The 20,538-nt window shown below is 39.4% G+C and overlaps 2 protein-coding genes across 4 annotated transcripts; one reads left to right on the forward strand and one right to left on the reverse strand.

Moving 5' to 3' along the window:
- The first annotated feature begins 8,162 nt into the window (after positions 1-8,162).
- On the forward strand, positions 8,163-10,348 carry LOC132264739 (leucine-rich repeat-containing protein 15-like). Of its 2 annotated transcripts, XM_059765037.1 has the most exons (3): positions 8,163-8,450; positions 8,562-8,750; positions 8,838-10,348. In XM_059765037.1, exons 2-3 carry the CDS (start codon positions 8,734-8,736, stop codon positions 10,333-10,335), a joined length of 1,515 nt encoding a protein of 504 aa, XP_059621020.1. In that variant the 5' UTR covers positions 8,163-8,450; positions 8,562-8,733; the 3' UTR covers positions 10,336-10,348. The 2 variants fall into 2 exon arrangements, with proteins under 2 accessions (XP_059621020.1, XP_059621019.1); XM_059765036.1 differs by having other exon boundaries at positions 8,163-8,750.
- A 1,035-nt stretch (positions 10,349-11,383) lies between these two features.
- Positions 11,384-17,822, reverse strand: LOC132264738 (arrestin homolog). 2 transcript variants are annotated; one of them, XM_059765034.1, is made up of 7 exons: positions 16,925-17,822; positions 16,665-16,727; positions 15,410-15,574; positions 14,332-14,458; positions 13,845-14,261; positions 13,343-13,498; positions 11,384-12,034 (listed from the first exon to the last, which is right to left on the reverse strand). In XM_059765034.1, the coding sequence occupies exons 1-7, from the start codon at positions 17,008-17,010 to the stop codon at positions 11,390-11,392; spliced, it is 1,659 nt and encodes a 552-aa protein (XP_059621017.1). In that variant the 5' UTR covers positions 17,011-17,822; the 3' UTR covers positions 11,384-11,389. The 2 variants fall into 2 exon arrangements, with proteins under 2 accessions (XP_059621017.1, XP_059621018.1); XM_059765035.1 differs by lacking the exon at positions 16,665-16,727.
- Between the last annotated feature and the right edge of the window lie 2,716 nt (positions 17,823-20,538).

The raw sequence follows: 20,538 nt of genomic DNA on the forward strand, positions 1-20,538 counted from the left end.
GTTTACAATGTATGTATTCAAGGATGCTTTTGACAATAAATTACTTTCGCTCTGCTGTTTTAATGATAGCTTCTGTTATGACCGATAATTTAAAATCAATAATGTTCTGTATTTCACAACATTATCGAGATGTTTATTGCCTCTCTAAATTCATATTTATTTTCAATTATCGTTTTATAATTAGCTAAATATTTTTTCTACACATTTCGCAGAAACATTAACAGATGAAATCATTGACGTGGGGAGCAAGGGGCAGAAGTTGTGATTGAATATGTTGCAAAGTCGTGTCATGAATAATTGGGTGTTTCCTCAACACATTGATTGACCCTCAAGAGGAAAGTTCAAGTTGGGTAGAGTGTCGCATACTTAATGGCTTTCGCCTATATTTGATCAACAACTCCTCAATTCCTCGGCTCAAAAGCCAGAGAGAATGTGGGTGGGCCCGTGTAAAGGGAAAGTTGGTGACTTCTCAGTTGAAAATTGTGCCGCAAGTTTCGTCAATCTTACAGCCCATTTGCACGAAAGACATTTTCATGCTTCATTCAATTTCCTCTGTGTAAACACCTCTTACCTGGAGGGTGGAAATCTAACGCAATATGTCCAAAAAGACACTTAACAGCTCCTCATCTCCTCATCCATCAGCGCGCCTCTATACTCCACAGGACGTGACCCTCCCTCTGAACTGCACTCTCGAGGATGTTTACACTGAAGGTGAGAGACTGGGTGGAATTTGATCAAGATGTACTCAATGGGGCTGTCTCGAGTCTCTCCAGTGTGTCACTTTCACGCGAAGAATATGAATTTTCCTCACAGCACCCACCAATTCTATTGACGTCGCTCAATGCATGCATAATGCTCCTTCAAAGGCTCTCCTAGAGAAGAAGGAGAGTTGCTTTGTTACTTGCCACAAAGAAAATAGGGATTTTCTCAGTATTTTCTGCATTGTGAGGAATCGTGCTGTAGATTTAATATATTTGTGCTTCGGTACGAAACACCTAACTCTGCCGTTGAGGATTTTTATGCCAATATATTGGTTTCATCTTCATGAAAAAGTAATTTGTTATTTGCTGGGTTTGGATTATATCTGTGAAATTTTTTACGTATCTTTTTTTATGAGTGTATTCTATGCAAAAAATGGGTGTCTGAAAGTGTTGACTAAACACTTTTACAGTTCACACAATATTCCACTATTTACTTATTTTTGATAGAACCTCTCTCTCCCACTGTGTTAGGCTATAAATTAGATCCTTATCATTTGCACACATCGTGCAAAATGCAGCAAAGTTGAAGGTTCGATAGTCCAATCTCAGCAGAGTAGTGAGATGGGTCGGGAGGCCATCACTTCACTTCCTTCGTTTTATTCTGTCTCCACACCCAAGAAACTCAATAAAGGCGCATACAAAAGTCTCCCCATTTCATCCAAATTGAGTTTTTCTGCCTTATTTCCCGGGCTTACCATCCACTTTTCAGACAACCACCCGTGCAGGCATGAATTAATTTAAAATGTAAATTTAATGGATTAAATTTGAGTCCGCAATCCCCAAAGTGCTCTTTCCTAGTCAAGCATGAGTTGCAAGATGTGTCACTGAATAATACATACTTCCAGTATTTCACAAATGCAGCTTTACTCATGATTGTTCGCAGTCTATTTTCGCACTCTAGTCAAATTGGCAAAATCAATACACTCATGCTATTTTCATATATTTATCTGCAATTATTCTGCAGACTAATCAGTTAAGCTCTGTTGTCCATCCAGAAGGATTCCTCCGAAAATGAAGAGAAAGTTTGCAGTGCAGAAGGGCGTAAAATCATAATCTTCAAGTCCTTTTTCTGCCAAAGGGGAAATTCTGAAAGACCCACACAAAAATGGTATTTCTTAAATTGTTCTCTTCGTGGATTTCAAAGAATATCTCTTCATACAGATAAAACGTTTTTTTTTCAATACGAAAAGTCCTCCACAAATATTGGCATAATTTATATATTCCCGGGATATTTTCCTCTGAAATCAATTTTCATCTCTTCTTTTCCAGTTCACCAAATACGAGCAGACAATTGTAATTGACACGGCATTTCCTGGGGCTGTAAATAAAGTATATAAAACATTGCTATTGAAATTTGAGACTCAAAGATTTCAATATATGGCCACAAAGCAAGGGGAAAAATCAAAAACAGTGATTTTCTGTCCAATTAAATTAACATAACTGAATGTCACTGGCAAAGTTGTGGTTAAAATTCGGTTTAATTATTCTGTAATTGGGGAATTGAATGTTTCCAGTATGGTGATTTTTGGTTTTGTGTGCAAATTTTACAAAACATTTGAATAAAATTCCGAGTATTTTATGACTCAATAAATATGTAACGTATGCAAATAAAAAATATGCTAACAAATATTCCTTATTATAATTAGAGATCCTGTATATTTTAAATGCATTATTGTAAACGTATTATTACCTTTATTAATTAGACACTGTTAATTTGTGTTAGTCAGTGTGATTTATGTTCAATTTTACAGATATTACGATGAGTTAATTATGATGTCATGCATTCTCATGAACACTCAATATTTAAAAAGAAATTAACACTGATCGCTTTGTGGAAACTTTTTAGAAAATTCCATGACAAAACTCTTGATTTCGGGATAAAAAAAGCGTGAATTCATCGAAAAAGGGCGTGTGAATAATTCAATGGTTAAAGTGGAAGAAATTATGCACATAAAGTATTCAGGTGGAGTGTTTTTTCTCGCGGAATATTGATGAGACGATTCTCAGAATTTGTGAAAATATCGAAAAATCTGCTCTTCTCCTGAAAGATTTCCCGTCTTTCGCGGACAATGGATGAGGAGAAGAGGCTCTTCTCAAGTCCAACCATTATGTAGCGTTGACAAAAGAGAACAAAGGAATAACTGAGATAATTTGTATCACCCGAAAGTACACGTGAAAATCTTTACAACACTTGAAGTGTTCTCTGCGAGACGGAATTAATGACCCCGTGGCGCTCAATAGTCAAGGGACATCCCAGTGCGGAGTGTCTCTCAAAGAATGGGACAGAGTTGCCTAATTAGCTAAAAGACACGGCAAAATATTGGATTACCCTAATTGAAATTTAAAGATGTATTTTCAGGTACCGTCTAAGATTTTGCATTTTAAAGTGGGTCCACAAGGAGGACAAGAAGAAGCATCAAAAGTTCCACTTTGGAGAATAAAATAAGTGAATACATTATGTAATGGCGAAAACAGCCGACAAAAGAAATAATCTGCTGTGAATCATGCAGAAGGAGCATAAACAAGGAGCTGAGCAAATGTTTCAAATTAATGTGAAAATGGGTGGAAAGGATCCGAGGCGGAGGATGGTTGGAATGTGCCAGAAAAAACATCACAAAGATTGTAGAAAAAATCATAATTTAATAAAGTCTGGGCGAATATGAAAATGTACAGGAGCTTTTGCTTAAATGCTCCATTACGAACCTCCGAGCTAGACTTGACTTTTTACTCATATACATATTGTGTACAACAATAATATATATTTAATAAAATGAAATATTCTCTCTTTTGTTAAATTAATATTTGTCATATTCCTACAATTCGTCAAGGAGTCTTTGTTTAAAATTCACGTCGCTTCACAATTCAAAAAAATTAACAGTGGTTTTTCTGTCCTGTTTAAATAGAAAACTCCTCTCCTCTTGGCATGCAGAGCAAAAGCTCATTTTGAGCTTCATTGCGAGACCACAAAATACATAATTTATCAAATTGGAGTTTTATATGTCTCACTTAGTGAATATTTTACTCATTTTTATGCTCTTCTAATATACAGAAAGACTTTTTGATTTAATAAAGAACCTCACGTTGCGCTTTTATAGTCCTTTCTCTGAGATATTTTACTGAATTGAAGGGATGATTATTTTATTACTTCACTGATGAGTTAAGTATGCAAGATAGGGAAAATCTCGAGGTCTTTTGTTTTTATTTTGGTTGTACCACTTATGATCATTATTTTGTGATTCTGTGACAAATTTTAAAGGTACTGATAGCTTTGTGTGACATACTGTAACAATGGTGAATGCACATATAGCTTCAGTCATACTCTCGCTTCTGTTGGCCAAATAAATGCTGGTCATCTGTATCATTATGATGGTGCACAAAGCATTGCATTGTGGCATGCAATCCCGACAATAAGTTATACCATGTGAGTGAATTTTCTCGTGGTGAATCTGGAAATTGCTGGTAAAATGAGAAAAGTACATGGACAAATGGTTGGCAGTTCATGGAATGGTAGTGAAATTACGCCATTATCTCGATTCTTAGCAATTGCGACTCCCATTGTACGTTAGCTAAGGGCTGAATTCCTCCAAGACGACATCCCATTGAGCGAGTGAGACAAATTCGACTTTATGTTTTCGTTTTTATCAAAGGGTGTGGAATCGTGGCGAAGAAGAAGCATAAATTCCGCCATTATACTGCTATACGTTATTCGAGAAAGTACTATAAAGCCACCACGGATTGCATAGCAAAAGCCAGTGGACAATTTTGCAATCTGTGGTACATCGCGGGCAAGAAGGGAGGGCTGTCCTGGGAATTCTTGTTCAAGGATTCTCGGGATTCTTTATTCTTCTCGTTTTCTCCTCTCTCGATGCTGTGAAATGCATGGATTCAAAGAGGACAATTGATGGTGCAATTGTCCTTCATTTACTGGTATTATGTACGATATCACGGCTCTCCTTATGCACATATGTCTTGTGGTCCAGGGATTTTGATGGCATGAAATGGCACAAATAGCCTGATTTCTTGCTTCTGAGAAATGAAATTACTTTGCACGAAGCTTCAATATTCATCAGATACACTCACTTTTCGTAGAAATTGCTGTGAATATCGGAGATTCGAGGATGGATGACTGCGCGCTAAATTATGTATGTGGCATATAAGTGGCTCTGATGGTGAATCAGGTGCGATATTGGAATTGTGTATTATTTTTTCAATTTTTCTCCCCTCTGCCACGGGAAACTCCCGCGAGCTTTAAACTTTCTCAGGAGTTGAGTTTACTCTCGAGTGAGCTCTTTTACCTCTCATTGTCTTCACTAGAATGATGATTGATGGTGGAAATATGATGCTATCTTTGGGCTGTATTTCAGAGCCACTTTCCATTCCTTGCCAAGAACAATCACATCAATACGGATCTAGCGTATAATTATCGTATTTGAATTTGTAGCTTAACCATCACATTATCAACAAAACCTTTGATCTAATACTGAAATGTGCGGCGAGGTAAATTTGCATATACCTCATAATTATCCTCCCCAAATAGATGATTCTATTCACGTTTACCTTTCGTTGAGTTATCGCACAAAATCAATCAGATTGTATGTTGAAAGCAACAGATTATTATGAACGTGTACTTTTGGGACGTACACTAATGAATTTACACCAAATTATCAATTGAATTCCCCGAGGAACATGAAACAACTTACTAATGATAATTCAATCATAATTCATTGTCAATACTCTTAATTGATGGAATACATTAGATGAATTCTTTATTTAATTGCTTTTCCAACTTAAATTTTGGTTTGGGAAATGAGCATGATGTCATGAATAATATCTTTCTCCCACAACCACTCTACGTGGTCAGGATCGCCAGAATACAGAATAAATAATAATCTCTTGAGGTGGTTTATGGTGAATACAATGCTGAGTGGTAATGCCTAAGGACACCGGTGAAAAATGACTCTCCTCATATGTGGTGCGAAAGTGCCAAAAAGGACAACGCAGATATAGTAATAATGAAAAGAGAAAATGAGAATTTCGGCGGTGGTTGGCTTAATTACGTTTTTGGAATGGTGCACAAGGTGCCATAGACAAAGAGTAGTGCTCCCAACTGAGGTGAAAAGTCCCAAAGAGTTGGAGAAATATTCATTGGATTTATGACTATGGGAGCAGAGCAAGGTCGTATCTGCAAAACATCACTTTATCTCCCAAGAGTGTTTGTAAAATTTCGCAGTTCAGTCTCATATGGGAGTACAATATTCCAGTTGACTTTCCAACCCTACTTCGCAAACAATACAATAAATTAGTTACGTGGCTCTGAATCTCGTGTTTTGGGATGCAAATCCTAAAGGACGGAGTGGAGCAATTGCTAGATAGAAGATGCATCGAAGAGAAGGGAATATTTGAGTGCAATTGAGCTCAAAAAACAAATATTTCTTAGTCGCTGTGAGGAGAAATATTAGTCCAAAGTCAAATGAGATTCTTCACCTGTAATTTATTCCCACTTAGAGTATAAATTACTGCAAAATAATATGTGAAATTATATGTGCGAACCAAATTCGTGCATTTTATCATCAACTCTGTTTACCGAGCATAAACTCGTATTGCAAACATTATTAAAAGGATTCTTCTCTTTTCCCAATTTTACCATCACGCATTAAGCACAGTTTAGTGTTTTTGAGCGTTTTGGGGGATTTTGTCAACACCACAGTGGTTTTTGTCTTTATTTCTCTACACCAAAGCGTTTTATTTTGCTCTTTTTTGCATGCTCAATATCTGGAGATATTTTCCTATTGTCGCACTGCGCTTCTGCCCATCAGCATATTTGTGTTAATCCCAGGAGAAGTTATGACTTGTGGACAAAAAGGCAGTCAGCAGTTCTCAAGGATGTCCCTGAGAAAAAGGTAAGGAATGTGTATCATCTTAAAAGTTTGTCGTCAACTGGGTGAGTTTCAAATGAGTATGCTAAAGTGGAAAAAGTCCATTTAGTTAGAAGAATGTATACACTGTTGTGATACTGAAATGAGAAGATGAGGGAAATTTGTGTTTTTATCCTATGGCAGAATATAGTTGAAAGTTTCAAGATTAAGACATAATATTTAAATCGCATGCCGACTCTCTCGCCTCCTTGAGGCAGCTCAACGCATTCGCTGTGGGAGACGGTGGTCCAAAAGTTTATTTATTCTTCATGTTTTTCGGTCTTAGCATACCCTTGTGAAGGTGTGGGTGGGTCGAGAAAAAGATGAGAAATGTAAGACTGAAATTGTATCATGGAATTTCCTGGGTTTGCCTCCTCTTTCGCGTCTTTCCTTTGGTCCACCCTCGCCAAATATCAAATGCGTCACAGAAGCACCAATAAATTTGGCGAATGGAACAGCTGGAAGAGGCGCGAGCAAAAAATTGGGTCATATTTATTCACTCTTATCACGGAATCGTTTAAATTTTGTATTATTACATTTTTCGCTTCACACGGATTACAATTATTAATTTGTATACACAGCACTGGAGTGCCCACAGTCGTAGAATTTCGATGGGGGGATTCTTGAGCACAATTCTGTGGCAACTTTTGAGCACTTCGAGTATCTCGTCAAGAGGGTGAGAAATGATGTGACTCTCTTCTCTTTGGGTGTTTTCTCGCTTCACAAAGAGGAGAGAAAAGACGGAAATACGACAATGTATGTTCGACAATAAATATTTATGTTAGACGATGTTTCGTTGAGCCTTTTTTGGGTAAGATTTCTCAACACTTGAGAAGCATTGTTCGCATTGGAATATGTACACGGTATATTGTTTCACATATCATCCGAGACAGACAACATTCTTGCTTTGCGAACCATTTCTGAGTAATTAATTAGTATTATTTAATGACAAAAGGTCAAATTACTGGTTGACTAATCATGGGGAAAAAATGCTTGAACAGATAAGATAATTAATTATCAATATTATTGATACCTTAATTTTCTTTTCGCTGAATATTTCACATCTTGAGATACTTTGCACATTGCTTTCGGCACTAAATAAAATTTTGAATAATAATTAATCATTAGAAAGCTTTTATAAGTTACTCCCATTATAATTTTTCATCCCTCCTCTGTTTACTTTCTTTGCAATGAATAAAAAACTTGGGAATCTCCGCGGAGGGAGATCATGGTCCCTTGGCACGAATCCAAGTGAAAATACGAGGAAATGTACTGAGAAAAAATTAGGCCAATCGAAAGAGAAAGTCTGAGAATTTTCGTTAGTGCGTCATTGAAACCTAAGCAGTGCATTCTCATGAAATTCAGTAGATACTTATGGATTAAGCTCACATCTTTACACAGCACAAGTTGAGTAATTTAATTTTATGCCCGTCTAGAGATAATTTACAAGAAATATTTCAACTGAAACTTCTTGTTATCTCATTTCAATTTGTGGGGATGCGCCTGAACGACTGAAGTGTTCTCAAGTTGACTTTACTTCGGGTCAAGACGTTATCAAATAATATTCAGTACAAGTTTAGAAATCATGTTATTGCGCTCGTTCGCTCCATTGAATTAATACTCTAAAAGTAACTTTGAGGCTTCTACGTGAAATTAGGCTTTTTCTGTGGGTTCCAGAATACGTGTAAGTCGTGCAAGTGATTATCTGAGAGGAACATGAAGTGATGTTGATTTACAAAAGTTTGTCGAAACAGTTGTACGTCTGAGGAAGTCTGTAAAGTCGTATTCAATTTCTTCAAATGCGATTTTTTCTCGAAGAGTGAATTGGTGAAAAAGAATGTTTTCTCGTTGTTGAGAATTTATGTGCTTTTGCCTGATATTTCAGTAATACCTCATTCCTATTCTTCTCGCTCGGAGAGATTTATACGACGTATTTTTCAAGAGGCAATTCATTGCAAGAGGCAATGTGAAATCTGATTTTTAGACTCCATCTTAGGTCACTGTGAGTGAGCCTTATTCTCACGATTGGAATACCTTCTCTAGACGAGAGAACTGCCATGGAATTTTCTATATTGTATGTAAACTCCCCATCCTCGAGCTATTGATTTACACGAGTTTATTTGCTCTTTAGAGACTTTCATGCATATTTTTACCATTCCAGGACAAGGATAATATTCCCTTTGGCTGCAGTTCTTGGAATCTTCCACTGTGGTGATGCTGTCAGGATTATTAGTCCCAAGGAGAGAGAAGCTATGGAGAACATCCAGAAGCAGTACTTTGTGCACGAAAGTCACTTCAATGGAACGTATCTGGAATTTATACCGAATGCGCTGCGTTTTGATCTTGCGGCGGTTCTGTCGTTTGAACTGCGATTGAAAGCAATCGACGCAGAAGGACTGAAGAAGATTCAGCAGCAAGCTATCGGCGAGGATAATCTTAATACCATGATTCTGAACAGGAATCTCACGAATTTGAGAGGACGCACCCCCTTTGATGCAGCATTGACTACACTGGATTTATCGGGAAATCAGATCCAGCAAATAGATGCGGATGCATTTAGTGGATTAGAGAAGCTGGTGCGTCTGCATCTCGAGGAGAATCACATTTCACACCTGGCAGACGGTGTTTTCACTCCCACCTGCAATCTGAAACACCTGCGACTGCAAAGTAATAATATAGACAAAGTGGAGGCTATGTGGTTTCCGGTGAATTCCAGCGTGGAGGAGTTATTTCTCAGCCACAATCGTATTTCCCATTTATGTGAAAGATGCTTCGAGAACTTGTCAAACTTGAATAACTTGCACCTGGCAGAGAATCATCTGCAGACACTCCACGAGGAAAGTTTCAGGGGTTTAACATCACTCAAGTATTTGATCTTGAGGCGGAATATCATTGAGAGTCTCCCACTTGATGTCTTCAGGGGACTCACGCAACTCACTCACCTAGAGTTGCAAGGGAATCTTATTGAGACTATTGATCCGAGGACTTTCAGGACGAACGACAAGCTCTCAGGATTGATTCTTAGTAATAATAGACTCACATGTCTTCATCCAGATACTCTGCAGCATCTCAGAGCCCTTCAAAACGTTGACCTCAATGAGAATCGACTTGTTGAATACAATTTCGGCAGCATTCACACGCAGACTATCAGACTCACAGACAATCACCTGCGAGAGTTGCAATTTAATCCCAATACAACACACATCAAGGCCGAAAACAATCAAATTGAGAGAATCCTGGTGCCCATCTCCTTTCAGCTTTTCGATTTGCAAGTCGGTGGCAATAAAATCCGAGATTTAAGCAACATCACCACCATCTCTACCCTCCAGGCCCTCTATCTCTCCCGGAATGGGATTACCAGTCTCCCGGAAGATTTTCGCAAGCTCACGCGACTCACGTTTCTGGATTTGTCATACAATAACCTGACAAATTTATCCTTTGGCTCTTGGCGGAGGAATTTCACGATGGCTTCGTTGAACGAATTGAGGATAAATGGCAACGATTTCTCACATCTCCAGTTGGATTTTCTGGATTTCTTTCCAAACCTCCAATTCCTGTATATATGTGAAAATCCTTGGAATGACACTTTCCTGAGGGAATTTATCACCCAATGCAGTAGTCGAAATATCTCATTGATTGACTCTAATTGTTCATATTAAAAGTTTTCCAGTGTTACTTCAGTGTAATTTATTTACAAAATCAATTTATTTGCACAATCCAATCTATATCATCATGTCAATTTAAATACACACTATCCTTCAGATGCGCTACACTTTTTACCTACTTAACATTCAATTCTAGAACGTGAAGCTTAGCCTAAATTGAGCTTTTCGCATGTGAAACAATAACTAACCCATCCATCCTCTCTATGCACGTAACTAATTTCATCCCTAATCACGAAACATGACGGGAAAATCGTCTGTGAAATTTAATCAAAGGTCAGACAACCGGAAAATTTAATTTATTTTACAAAATAAACATAGATTAATTGGCTAACAAGGAATGCAGTTCATATATGTAAAACTCACTGTGTGTAATGAAAGTGAAAATAATATGTAGTTATACAATTTAAAAGTTCCGGATTAATTGTGTAATTGCATAATCAATATTGATTGAAACACCATCAGCAATAAAATATGATAATTTTATATTCGTATTTAACCCTTCCGCGACGACTGGTTCAGTGTGATAAGATTGATTTACTTCCTGTTTATGTATTAATTACATAGATTTTCAATGCTCAATTTTCTTGGATTCTCATTAATTCTGAATCCAGTTTAAGATTAAATATATTTATACCAAAAACTGCATTTCAAACAATATGTAAAGATCAACGGAAATTCGGATTATGATTCTTAATACATGTCATTAAGAATGCCGGTCAGTAGCTGAATAACTACGAAATTCAGTTAGATTTTGCAGGCGATTTTCCCCCGACAGCAGGAAGATGATTGACAGTCTTGAGAAATTTCAGATGGGATTGCTCAGAGGAGGGATCAGCTGAGGAGTACACATACACGATGGGGGGAGATTGTGGGATCAAATTGCGGTCACATGACCCGATTGCTCAGTGTGGCATCGACAGGGTGAGGATTGTGAAAAAGGAGAAGAAATGAGAAAAGAATTCCAATTAGAGCCCATCAAATCTGAGTTAAATCCCCCGCCACTCATTAATGTTTCAATGGTCGATGAGAGGATATGAGTGGATTGGAGCTAAATATCAGCTTCCATGAGGGCGCTTGGCGTGTGAATTTGTACAGTGACGGTATTCTCCACCTTCACCCCAACAGCCTCACCCTCCGCGTCCACGGCCAGTCGAGTATCATTTGTCGCCGGGGAGATTTTCTGCTCTGACTCCACCGCAATGGCATCTGCCTTGTCCTCAGACTTGCACGGAGCATCCACCTCGACGGCGTCAATGGAATCTAGACCCTTGGGCACGGCTTGGCGCGGGGTGGCCGGAGTCTCATTAGGGGGCTCCGTGTCAACGTAACCCAGGACAAAGGGCAGCTTGAGGCACACCTCCCCGCCCATCCCGCTCAGCGTGAGCTTCACCTTCACGTAGTACGACACGTAGATGGCGAAGACATTGCGGTCCTCGTGCGGTCGCAGCTCCATGGGTGAACTGGGAGCAATCTTGGCACTCTCACTCCACACATTCGTGTCGTTTGAGGTGTTGAAGAGTGCGCCCTCGACCGCGATCCAGTTCTTCGTTGGAGCGCGCATCGGCAGCAGGAAGTAGGTGTTGTGTAGGAACTCTCCCGGACCCAGCTGGTTGTTGAGACTCACATCAGCCACGACGTTCTTGAACTTACCGTTGCTGAACATGCACACGTCCACGTGCTGCACAGCGAAGATCTGGAAAAAGAGAGGGAAAACGGCTGGTGAGCAGCCCACGCTCTCGCTGAAATCAATCAATCGATGAGGGAAGTTGCTCTCGGAATCAGCAAGCGGCACACTTTGGTATAATTGTAGATATGACAGGAAAGTTTTTACATCAACACTCAGCTCCTTTCAGTCTATTTTTAACATCGGAAACATTCCCACGAATTCAGCGCTAAACCTTACAACAAAGTTTGTCTTACAAAGAGCTCACACCTCTTCTGACAAAGTTTGCAAGAATCGATGATTGGGCTATGCAATTACGTGGAAATTTCAAGAGAAAATTGGAAAGTGCCATCAGTGAAGAGAGTTCTTGGGTGAAGATTCTGCACTGCGCTTCCCTTTCCTCTTTGTAATTCAATTTTTTTTTATTATATACCAAAATCAACTTTTCCCAAACTATTCTACTAAAGTAGAACTACTTTGTGAAAAGTGGAGTTGAATTACTTTTAATAATGTTTTTATGTCCTCTAAATTGAATCACATCTGAAAATGGTGTGCAATTAGGCAAACCAATTAATATGAAACCTCGATGCAAAGCATTTACCAAATTTCAATTCCAAGAGGAAGAATTACTTTTAATTAAAATTCTCCCTCAATCTTTTAGGTAATCAGCACGACAATGATATGCAAATATTTATCGGGTATTTTGGTGACAAAATTCTCCCCGAATTTATGCTAAATTGAAAAATATACAAAAAGTGAAATTTATGAAAACTCACTCGCGATTTTCACGAAAAGAAGGGGTTTCTTTGTGAATGGAAAAGTTATTTGCTGAGCCAACAATAACGGGAAACCTTCCTATAATATTCAATCGCCTTTTTTGAGCATGAGTGAACCAATCAGTTTGACATAAAGGAAAAATTTTCCCTTTTCATCTCGCTGATTTCTTTCGTGACCCACAAAAGTTTTGTGCCGAAGAAAGTTTCAACACGGGTTAATTGATATCTTTCGTCGCAAGTGTGCTGACTGTCGTAAATTTTGGTCCATATGGCTGGAAAACATTGTAATTACTAGATGTGTTTTCCACTGTTTCCATTCCAATGCGTTCATGGGCGAGCGCAACATCTATCAGATATTCTTCAAGTTGTATCAGATTTATCACTCAGAGCACAATAACTCTCTCACTGTCGACGGAGGGTAAACTTTGCATTATTTCAAGTGGAAGAAGCCTTCGGGAGAAAGTAATACACAGCAAGGAGTAATTGATTGACCTCTTTCGCAAAGGTTCTTTCCTCTGTAATTTACTGTAATGTTTATCTGACCCAGAGATGGGGAACTCACCCGAATTTTCCTCACGATTTTTCGGCTGTCGTTACGCACATCGATGGTCACTGCTATGTCTTCGTCGTGACCGTAGGCTGATTTATTGAGCGCCGCTTTTAGACTCACTCTGCCCTCCGCCCACATGAATGGCTTATCAACAGATCCCTGAGGTGCCTGAAAATTGTGGGCAGAAAATGGATAAGTCACCACGGCGTGAAGTACCGGTGTCACGAGGCAAAAGGTGAGAAATGGCCATTGATGGTCGATGTCAGCAAAAAACTGGACATACTTTTACTGTCCTTGCTCACTGAATTGCGGACAAATAATCTACTTGTTGATCAAAACTTATATAATGTGATATCACTATAATTAATAAGCTCAACTTGTTGACTATGAGATTTTCTTTCCAATTAAACAGAGTGAAAAATACCGCAAAGTCTTTCTAACGTGTGCGGTGGAAAATATTTGTACAGTGCACCTGTTTCAAAGGGAAACTACTGTATCTCAGGAGCAATCCTACCTCAAAGACTTCCGTTTCAGTGCTCGTGTGAGCCACCGCTTTGTCTTTGCTGGAATCTATTCGAGGTTTCGTACTCCCACTGCCGCAGAGTTTATTGGAAAACTTGAGGGCTTTGGGCGATAGTCGCAACCGCAGGCATTTGGGGATGGAGGGCGCTTGAGACTGAGGTGCTTGTGGACAGCACCTAATCTCAGGTGAAATCTTGTGAATCAGCCTTATTCCCAACTTCACTGTCGAGCGTTTCTGCATCTTCTCGTCCTCCTGATCGGAGATGTAGGCTCTAATATCATAGCTTGTGCCAATGGGTGCGCCATTGTAGTGCTTGGCCGGGATGAGTTGAACGCTGGGCGGCGCCACAGTGCCAATCTGAATACTGAAAGCGTGAGCGCCAACACCCAGTCGCTCCAAGAGGGCAGTCTGATGGGGTGGGAGCATATTGACAGTTAATTAAAGTCTTTAAAAGTGAGCTGAAATGAGATTGAAATACCTGAAGCGGAGTCAATTCCTCTTTCTTCGTTGAAGTACCTTCGGGTTGAGGCCAGATTTGCTTTAGTGCTATAACAGCCTCATTGCAGAACTTGAGGCCCATCACCTCCTCGTCCTCTCGGCCATATCTGGAATTGATATGTGGGATGTGGTGAAAGCTACGAGGGCAGCACATGAGTAACACACATTGCCACAAATACGGAAGGCAGACGGCAAGCACGCACACTTTTCTCACGCGGGAGCGCATTTTGAGGTCATTAATCTAAATTAATTGCGGCAGAGTGGCGCTCACCCCAGTCCATTCATGCATTATTAACCAAATCATCCCTCATTCGCACATAGCAGTGCAATAAAAGCTAAAGACACAGTTCTATACACATACACACTTTTCTCTCTCTCTCCACCGAATCACACCTTTCTCCATATTTGGATAATGTATTCATAATACCATCTTTCAAAAAACCCTGTCACACGTGAAGGACCGCTGGTGGGGAAATATAGAGGGTTGTTTACCTCCTATGTTCGTGGGTAGCATTATGGCTTCATCATATTTGAATGAAATACAAATTATGAACACCAAGAAACTCCCTTCGGAGTATTTACTCATTAAGTCAGGGGTTGAATTAAATCATCGTTCTAACCCGATGAGCACAGAATTGTGCTGGAAATAGCAACTCCGATAGCTCTTGTTGAAAGCAATGAGTGTGTGTGCTTCTCAATTACTTGTACAGCACTGTATCACTTTGGGGAATGTTTAGAATATAAAATAGAGCAGAAATTTATCCAATTTGCATTTCTTTGCCAAGTAAATGGAGTAAAATTCCGCTGAACTCTGTCACCATGTAGGATGCGCTATCTGAAATTAATCTCCTGCTGTTCTGACGAAGACATTTTCAGGTATATCCTCGAGTGTTTCCTTTCAAAATCCCCCCCCATGGAGTCTATTTTATGTACGATCTAGAAATCACTTTACACGTGAGCAATTTTCACAAATCACACCCATCTCGTGTAGATACACAACACCATATTGCGAGAGTCATGCGAGAAATAGTGTGTTCTTTCGTATTATTTTCAAGTACCTGAATGTCAAAGTTAATTGGCTGAACAGTCTATGTCCTACAATGTACTTGGGATCAACGTAGAGAACGCCTCGCAGTGGTTCGACGACACCACGTCTCGAGATTATCTCTCTCGTGCCCAAGTATAGAGTCAGAATGGCATTCGGTGAAGTCTTCTTGAAGATCCTGTGAGAGACATCAAAATGTATGGCAACATTGTACGAAATTTTGAGCAGAACCCATTCATGGTGTTTTCTCAGTAACACCCTCTCAAAAGGCACCGCAAATCATGACTGAAAGTGTGCCCGGATCTCGTAAATCATGAAATGGCCAAGTTTGGATCTCTTGTAAGTGATTCAGATAAGCTTTCCAACAATTGCGGATTAATTGGATGTGGAACTGAACATTGGCATGCAAACTTTGACACTTTGCTGAAAGTTTATTTATTGGACAATGTTGGTATTTGGTAAGCTCCACAGATTCCACGAATAAAAACATGCCATTGAATATGTCGCAGCTTTTCGGATCTGAATAATCCTACTTCTGAAATTTCGGCACTGAAAGTTATTCGCATTTGGGAAGCTTTCACACCTCACAAAGTTACGAACTGAGTTTATTCATAGAAAATCCTGGATTTGACTATATTCAATTCATCCAATCTGCTTATTAAAATGTGCCAATTAACGCGAAAATGTATTGAAAGTTCCTTTAGAATGAAGTTTGAAATATTTAATTTGCTGATTTCTTGAAGTTTTCCGTCACAGAAACTTGTATCACATTATAAGGAAACTTTTGACAAACTACACAAACTTATCCAGAGGAGACACGACATCAAATATCCAAATTAAAATTGTATTACATTCCGCTGAATTTTCAACTTGTTAAAAGCTGTGAACTTCAATCTGTATTTCTTAATAAAATTTCCGAAATATCCAAAGTTAAATACAAAGTCACATAAGAGTGATGTTATAAATTTCACGGTGTGTGCTTTAAAGGTGACACTCTTAGGAGGGGATTGTGTAACTTCTTCAAATAGCTTCATTAATTCAAAGGGAAGCTTTTCAAATTACAAATTATCCACTTTCTCATGAACTGGGAGAGTGTGTAAATAAATGAGAGGGAATAAATTGACAACATTCTCGAAGAAATAATGTATTTGATTGATATTTAATTGTGGCGTGAGAATATTGAGTTTCCAATACACGAGGATTTGTTTGCCATTGAGGTGATGGTCGACAAAATGCAGAAATACGACTAAGTGATTAATTGCATGTACCTCCGAGCACCGAGGGATTCAGCTTCAATGTCTGGTGCTCTCCTTATTCCACTACCGCTGGCGCTGAATTGATGGATGCGTTGTGTTTTTTCGTGGCGGATCCCGGATTGGGTGGGGAAGAGCACGGAGGATAAAAAATGGTTATACAAAATGATATCACGTCGAAGGAGGTCGATGTGATTTCGGACAGGAATGGATGAGTCAGTGACTTCTCCCTGGGGCCCCACTTTGATTGATACAGTACATTGCTGCCGTCCTACCTGTCTTCTGGTGGTGCGTTCGAAATTTTGTGCTGCTCATCAGCTTCCTTTGTCATCATAGTGAGATGAAAAGGGTTCCTTTTCATGCAAGCAGTAATTGCATTTTTCACTCACAACACCTAACTTTCTTGTAACTCCGCAGATCTCATAAGTAGCACCTTACTTCTCTAGGTGTTTCCTTTCCACCCACTCGCATTCACCTTTTGCTCGGCACTTTCACCCACATTCACCTGGTAGTCCGCACGGTGGGGGTGGAAAATGTGAGTAATTTACAAAATGCTACGGTAGAGTCTTTCACCCTGCATTCAGTATCTCTCATGTATCCTCCCAAGTATTCTCCCTTATGCTCACGTAGACGTTTAGAGAGGAATGGCTCATATTTCCCTTCCACTTTCAATTTATTTTCAATCAATCTAATATTCCCGCCGCTCAGACACCCCGCGCCAGTCCCCACCACGGCCCTTTATCGAGGACACGCATTAATTTACACAGTACACCATAACACAATCAGAGTGAATGATGAGCCTTTTTGTTGTGTTGAAACACTATTTGTTTTCTGCACCTTCACCCGCACAATTAGTTTCGATACTCATCACTTTTTACGACTGACTCCCCCGGAGTGTGTGCGCCTCCCATCAAATTATATATTTATCCCTAATCACTTGGCTACGTAACTTCAATCCACTCCTCAGCGATTAATTACACAGTGCTTGGGGTATTTGTCGGACGGTCTTGAGACAAAGCAGGCACACAAACCACCCCCGAACGGGCACGCAATACAGCATTTAACTTTCACTGACTGTTGATTCACTGGGGGTGCAGAGGAAAATTCAAATGCCGTTCACGAGGAGTTGAGTCCATGTGAGAGAGTTTCCCACCGCACAGCGCACGTCTTACCACTGCCAGTGGATGAAAGCAACTGTTGAGACTTTCACTGGGAGCTTGGAAAGTTCATTTTCCAGCTACACTTTCCACCGCGACGCCAAACGACGCGCTCCGAAGCGTCACTGACTTTCTTTTCCCTCTCAGGCACACTCATTCAGCACCATTTGCACAACATCAACACTAAATATGTGGAAATTCATTATTATTTCCCACAGGGTTTACGCATGAAGAGTGTGTCATTAGACAATTTTTAACACACACTTTAGCAAATATGTAAATTGTGGCATTTTCCAGCACGAAGGGTGGGTTAGGGTGTGATTTATATTTTGACGCAATACACGCATTGTGTGACTTTGGATCATTACGACAAATGCTCGGAAATTACACGCACCACAAAGGATTCTCCGTCAAATGGGATGTGATTCTCGAACCAATAAAAACCACGTGAGAAATATGTACCTGTTAGTGTGAAAAATTGTCGCCTCATTTTCGGATTTGTTGATTTATTTCCAAAGCGAATTTCACACTGCGTATTATTTTCTTTCACTCCGATAGTCTTTCACATGATGACGCAGTTTTAAAAGTTTTACAGAAACATTTTAGTGCTTTCAATGATAAGTGCATAATGAGTAACAATTGGTGCATCATCATAATTTCACGAGCAAATCGTTGGCAAGGACGCTCATAAAAATTCCATGAATTTGAAATACGGAAAATTTCAGGGAAGCTACATAATTAGTTTGTTGAACAAAGTGGACAGGAATTCTTGTGAACCATTAAGGGGAAAATATTGCAATGCAACGAAATTCAACAGACTTGGCTCTATTATTTGATTCAGTGACTTCAATCAAGTGAAAAGCTATCGCATATGACTTCTCGTGTCACCATCATCATGAAAGTGTTTACTATGACATTGTCCTGTCGGTCATCCATATTAACATCCTGACAAAGCTGCTCCAAATTTCTACATTTATCTCAATTGTCGTATTAAAGTTGGACGAGTGGGCATAAAGTGAGTTATTGAGAGAAAAGTTTCATCATTCTGAGAGCTTCAAATAGGCGAGGGTGAAGTTGTTTCACTTGGCTTCATCTTCTCGCCTTTCCATTTGACTGACAAGCAACAACCTCAGGCCCGACAAACAAATAATATATAAAAAGGATTTCCACATATCACAAGGGACATGTATAATTTCATTCTCAAATCTCACACAATGTACAAAGACCCTCAATTTCCAGCCCCACTGCCGCCGGATGGGCACACTTAGGCGCTATGAGACTTGTGGGTTGGTCTCCGGGGAATGGCAGATGGACAGAGAAACAGGTTGCTCAAGGATACATCTTACGGCTGACTCTCATTCGCCCCATGTGTGAGACCGGGTAATCCTTCAACCCCTTCCGGATCAACTATTTGACTTGATGTTTCGGCGGCTGGTGTCTCTGCGGGGCGGATTCCTCAGAGAAAGTCGGATTTTAAACAAATTCCCCAAATCTGACACCCCCGGAATATGTATTAGGGTGAAATTCATCTCGGCTCCCGATAATGTATTCGTAATTGCAAATTTCCTCAAACTAGCAGTGTGACTCCGTATTGATTTGAGCAAAAATTTGATCGCAATATTTTCATATGCAAAATACATATTGGAAATCGATAACATGAATATATATGGTAATTTCGTAAAATCTTTGGATATATTGTATATTTTTAAATATTAAAAATGTGCTGGCTGAAGCTTAAAGATAGAAGCAAATTAAAGCTTAATTCAATAACTCATTAAGCGTGTTAAGTTTGTCAGATTATATGCACAGGAATAAAATCGGAGATGCTTTTCTATACTTTCATAACCTAAGATGTGAAACTGATACATAACTTCTAAATGAAGATTGAGACGGAGCTTCTATAAATTCCTCAGAGGGAAAACCTTCCCTCTTTTATTTAAAACGCCACTATTGATTTTCCAATTTGATATAATATTCTGTGGAGGTGAAGCTGATTTCAAGCACACTTCAACATCATAACGAGTATAAATTTGATGTGCAAATGGATTTTTATAGCACACAGAGCATATTCAACAGAAAGCGAGAAACAGGAAGCAATGTTAGTCACAAAAGTGATTGAGTGTGATGAAATTAATATCTATTTGAGTCAAAGCTGAAACTGAAATTTAATTTTATTGTCCGTCGCAGCAAACGGTCAAAGCACATTGTGTTTAGCAGAACACGAGATAACACTTTTAAGACTCATTCTGAGATAAAAACGATATTTACTTAGGTGGAACTATGTTGCGGAAAAGTGTTAGATTGTTGCAAAACACTTTCAAAATCGAACAAAGGTGGGGCGCTAATGTCTGGCGGTGGCATTTTCTGCGTGCTCCTGAAGCGCCTCACCGCCCTCACACCTGCCTGTTCGCCACAATGGCCTTTAAAGTACACACAATGTGGCATATAAAGTATGGATAACAGTGTAAAGTGCAGATTGATGTTCTTCGTATTTCGCGTGATGAAAGCAGCATTAAAGCAAAAGTCTCTCTTCGAGGGATCACATAAAAGCGGCCAATTTTAATGCGGAGGTGGGCGTCAGTTTTAAAGCTAAATTTATGCCAACATCTCCTCAAAGTGTTATATAAAAAACAGTCCCTCCCCACGAGAGAGGAATGTCGTATCTCCCTCAAATTAATTGAGATTTGCAAGCGAATGAAGATGGAGGCGCCGGGTGTAATCTTAATTACCAC

This window comes from Phlebotomus argentipes, unplaced genomic scaffold, assembly GCF_947086385.1.
Source record: "Phlebotomus argentipes unplaced genomic scaffold, Phlebotomus argentipes genome assembly contig_2, whole genome shotgun sequence".
NCBI classification, from domain to species: domain Eukaryota; kingdom Metazoa; phylum Arthropoda; class Insecta; order Diptera; family Psychodidae; genus Phlebotomus; species Phlebotomus argentipes.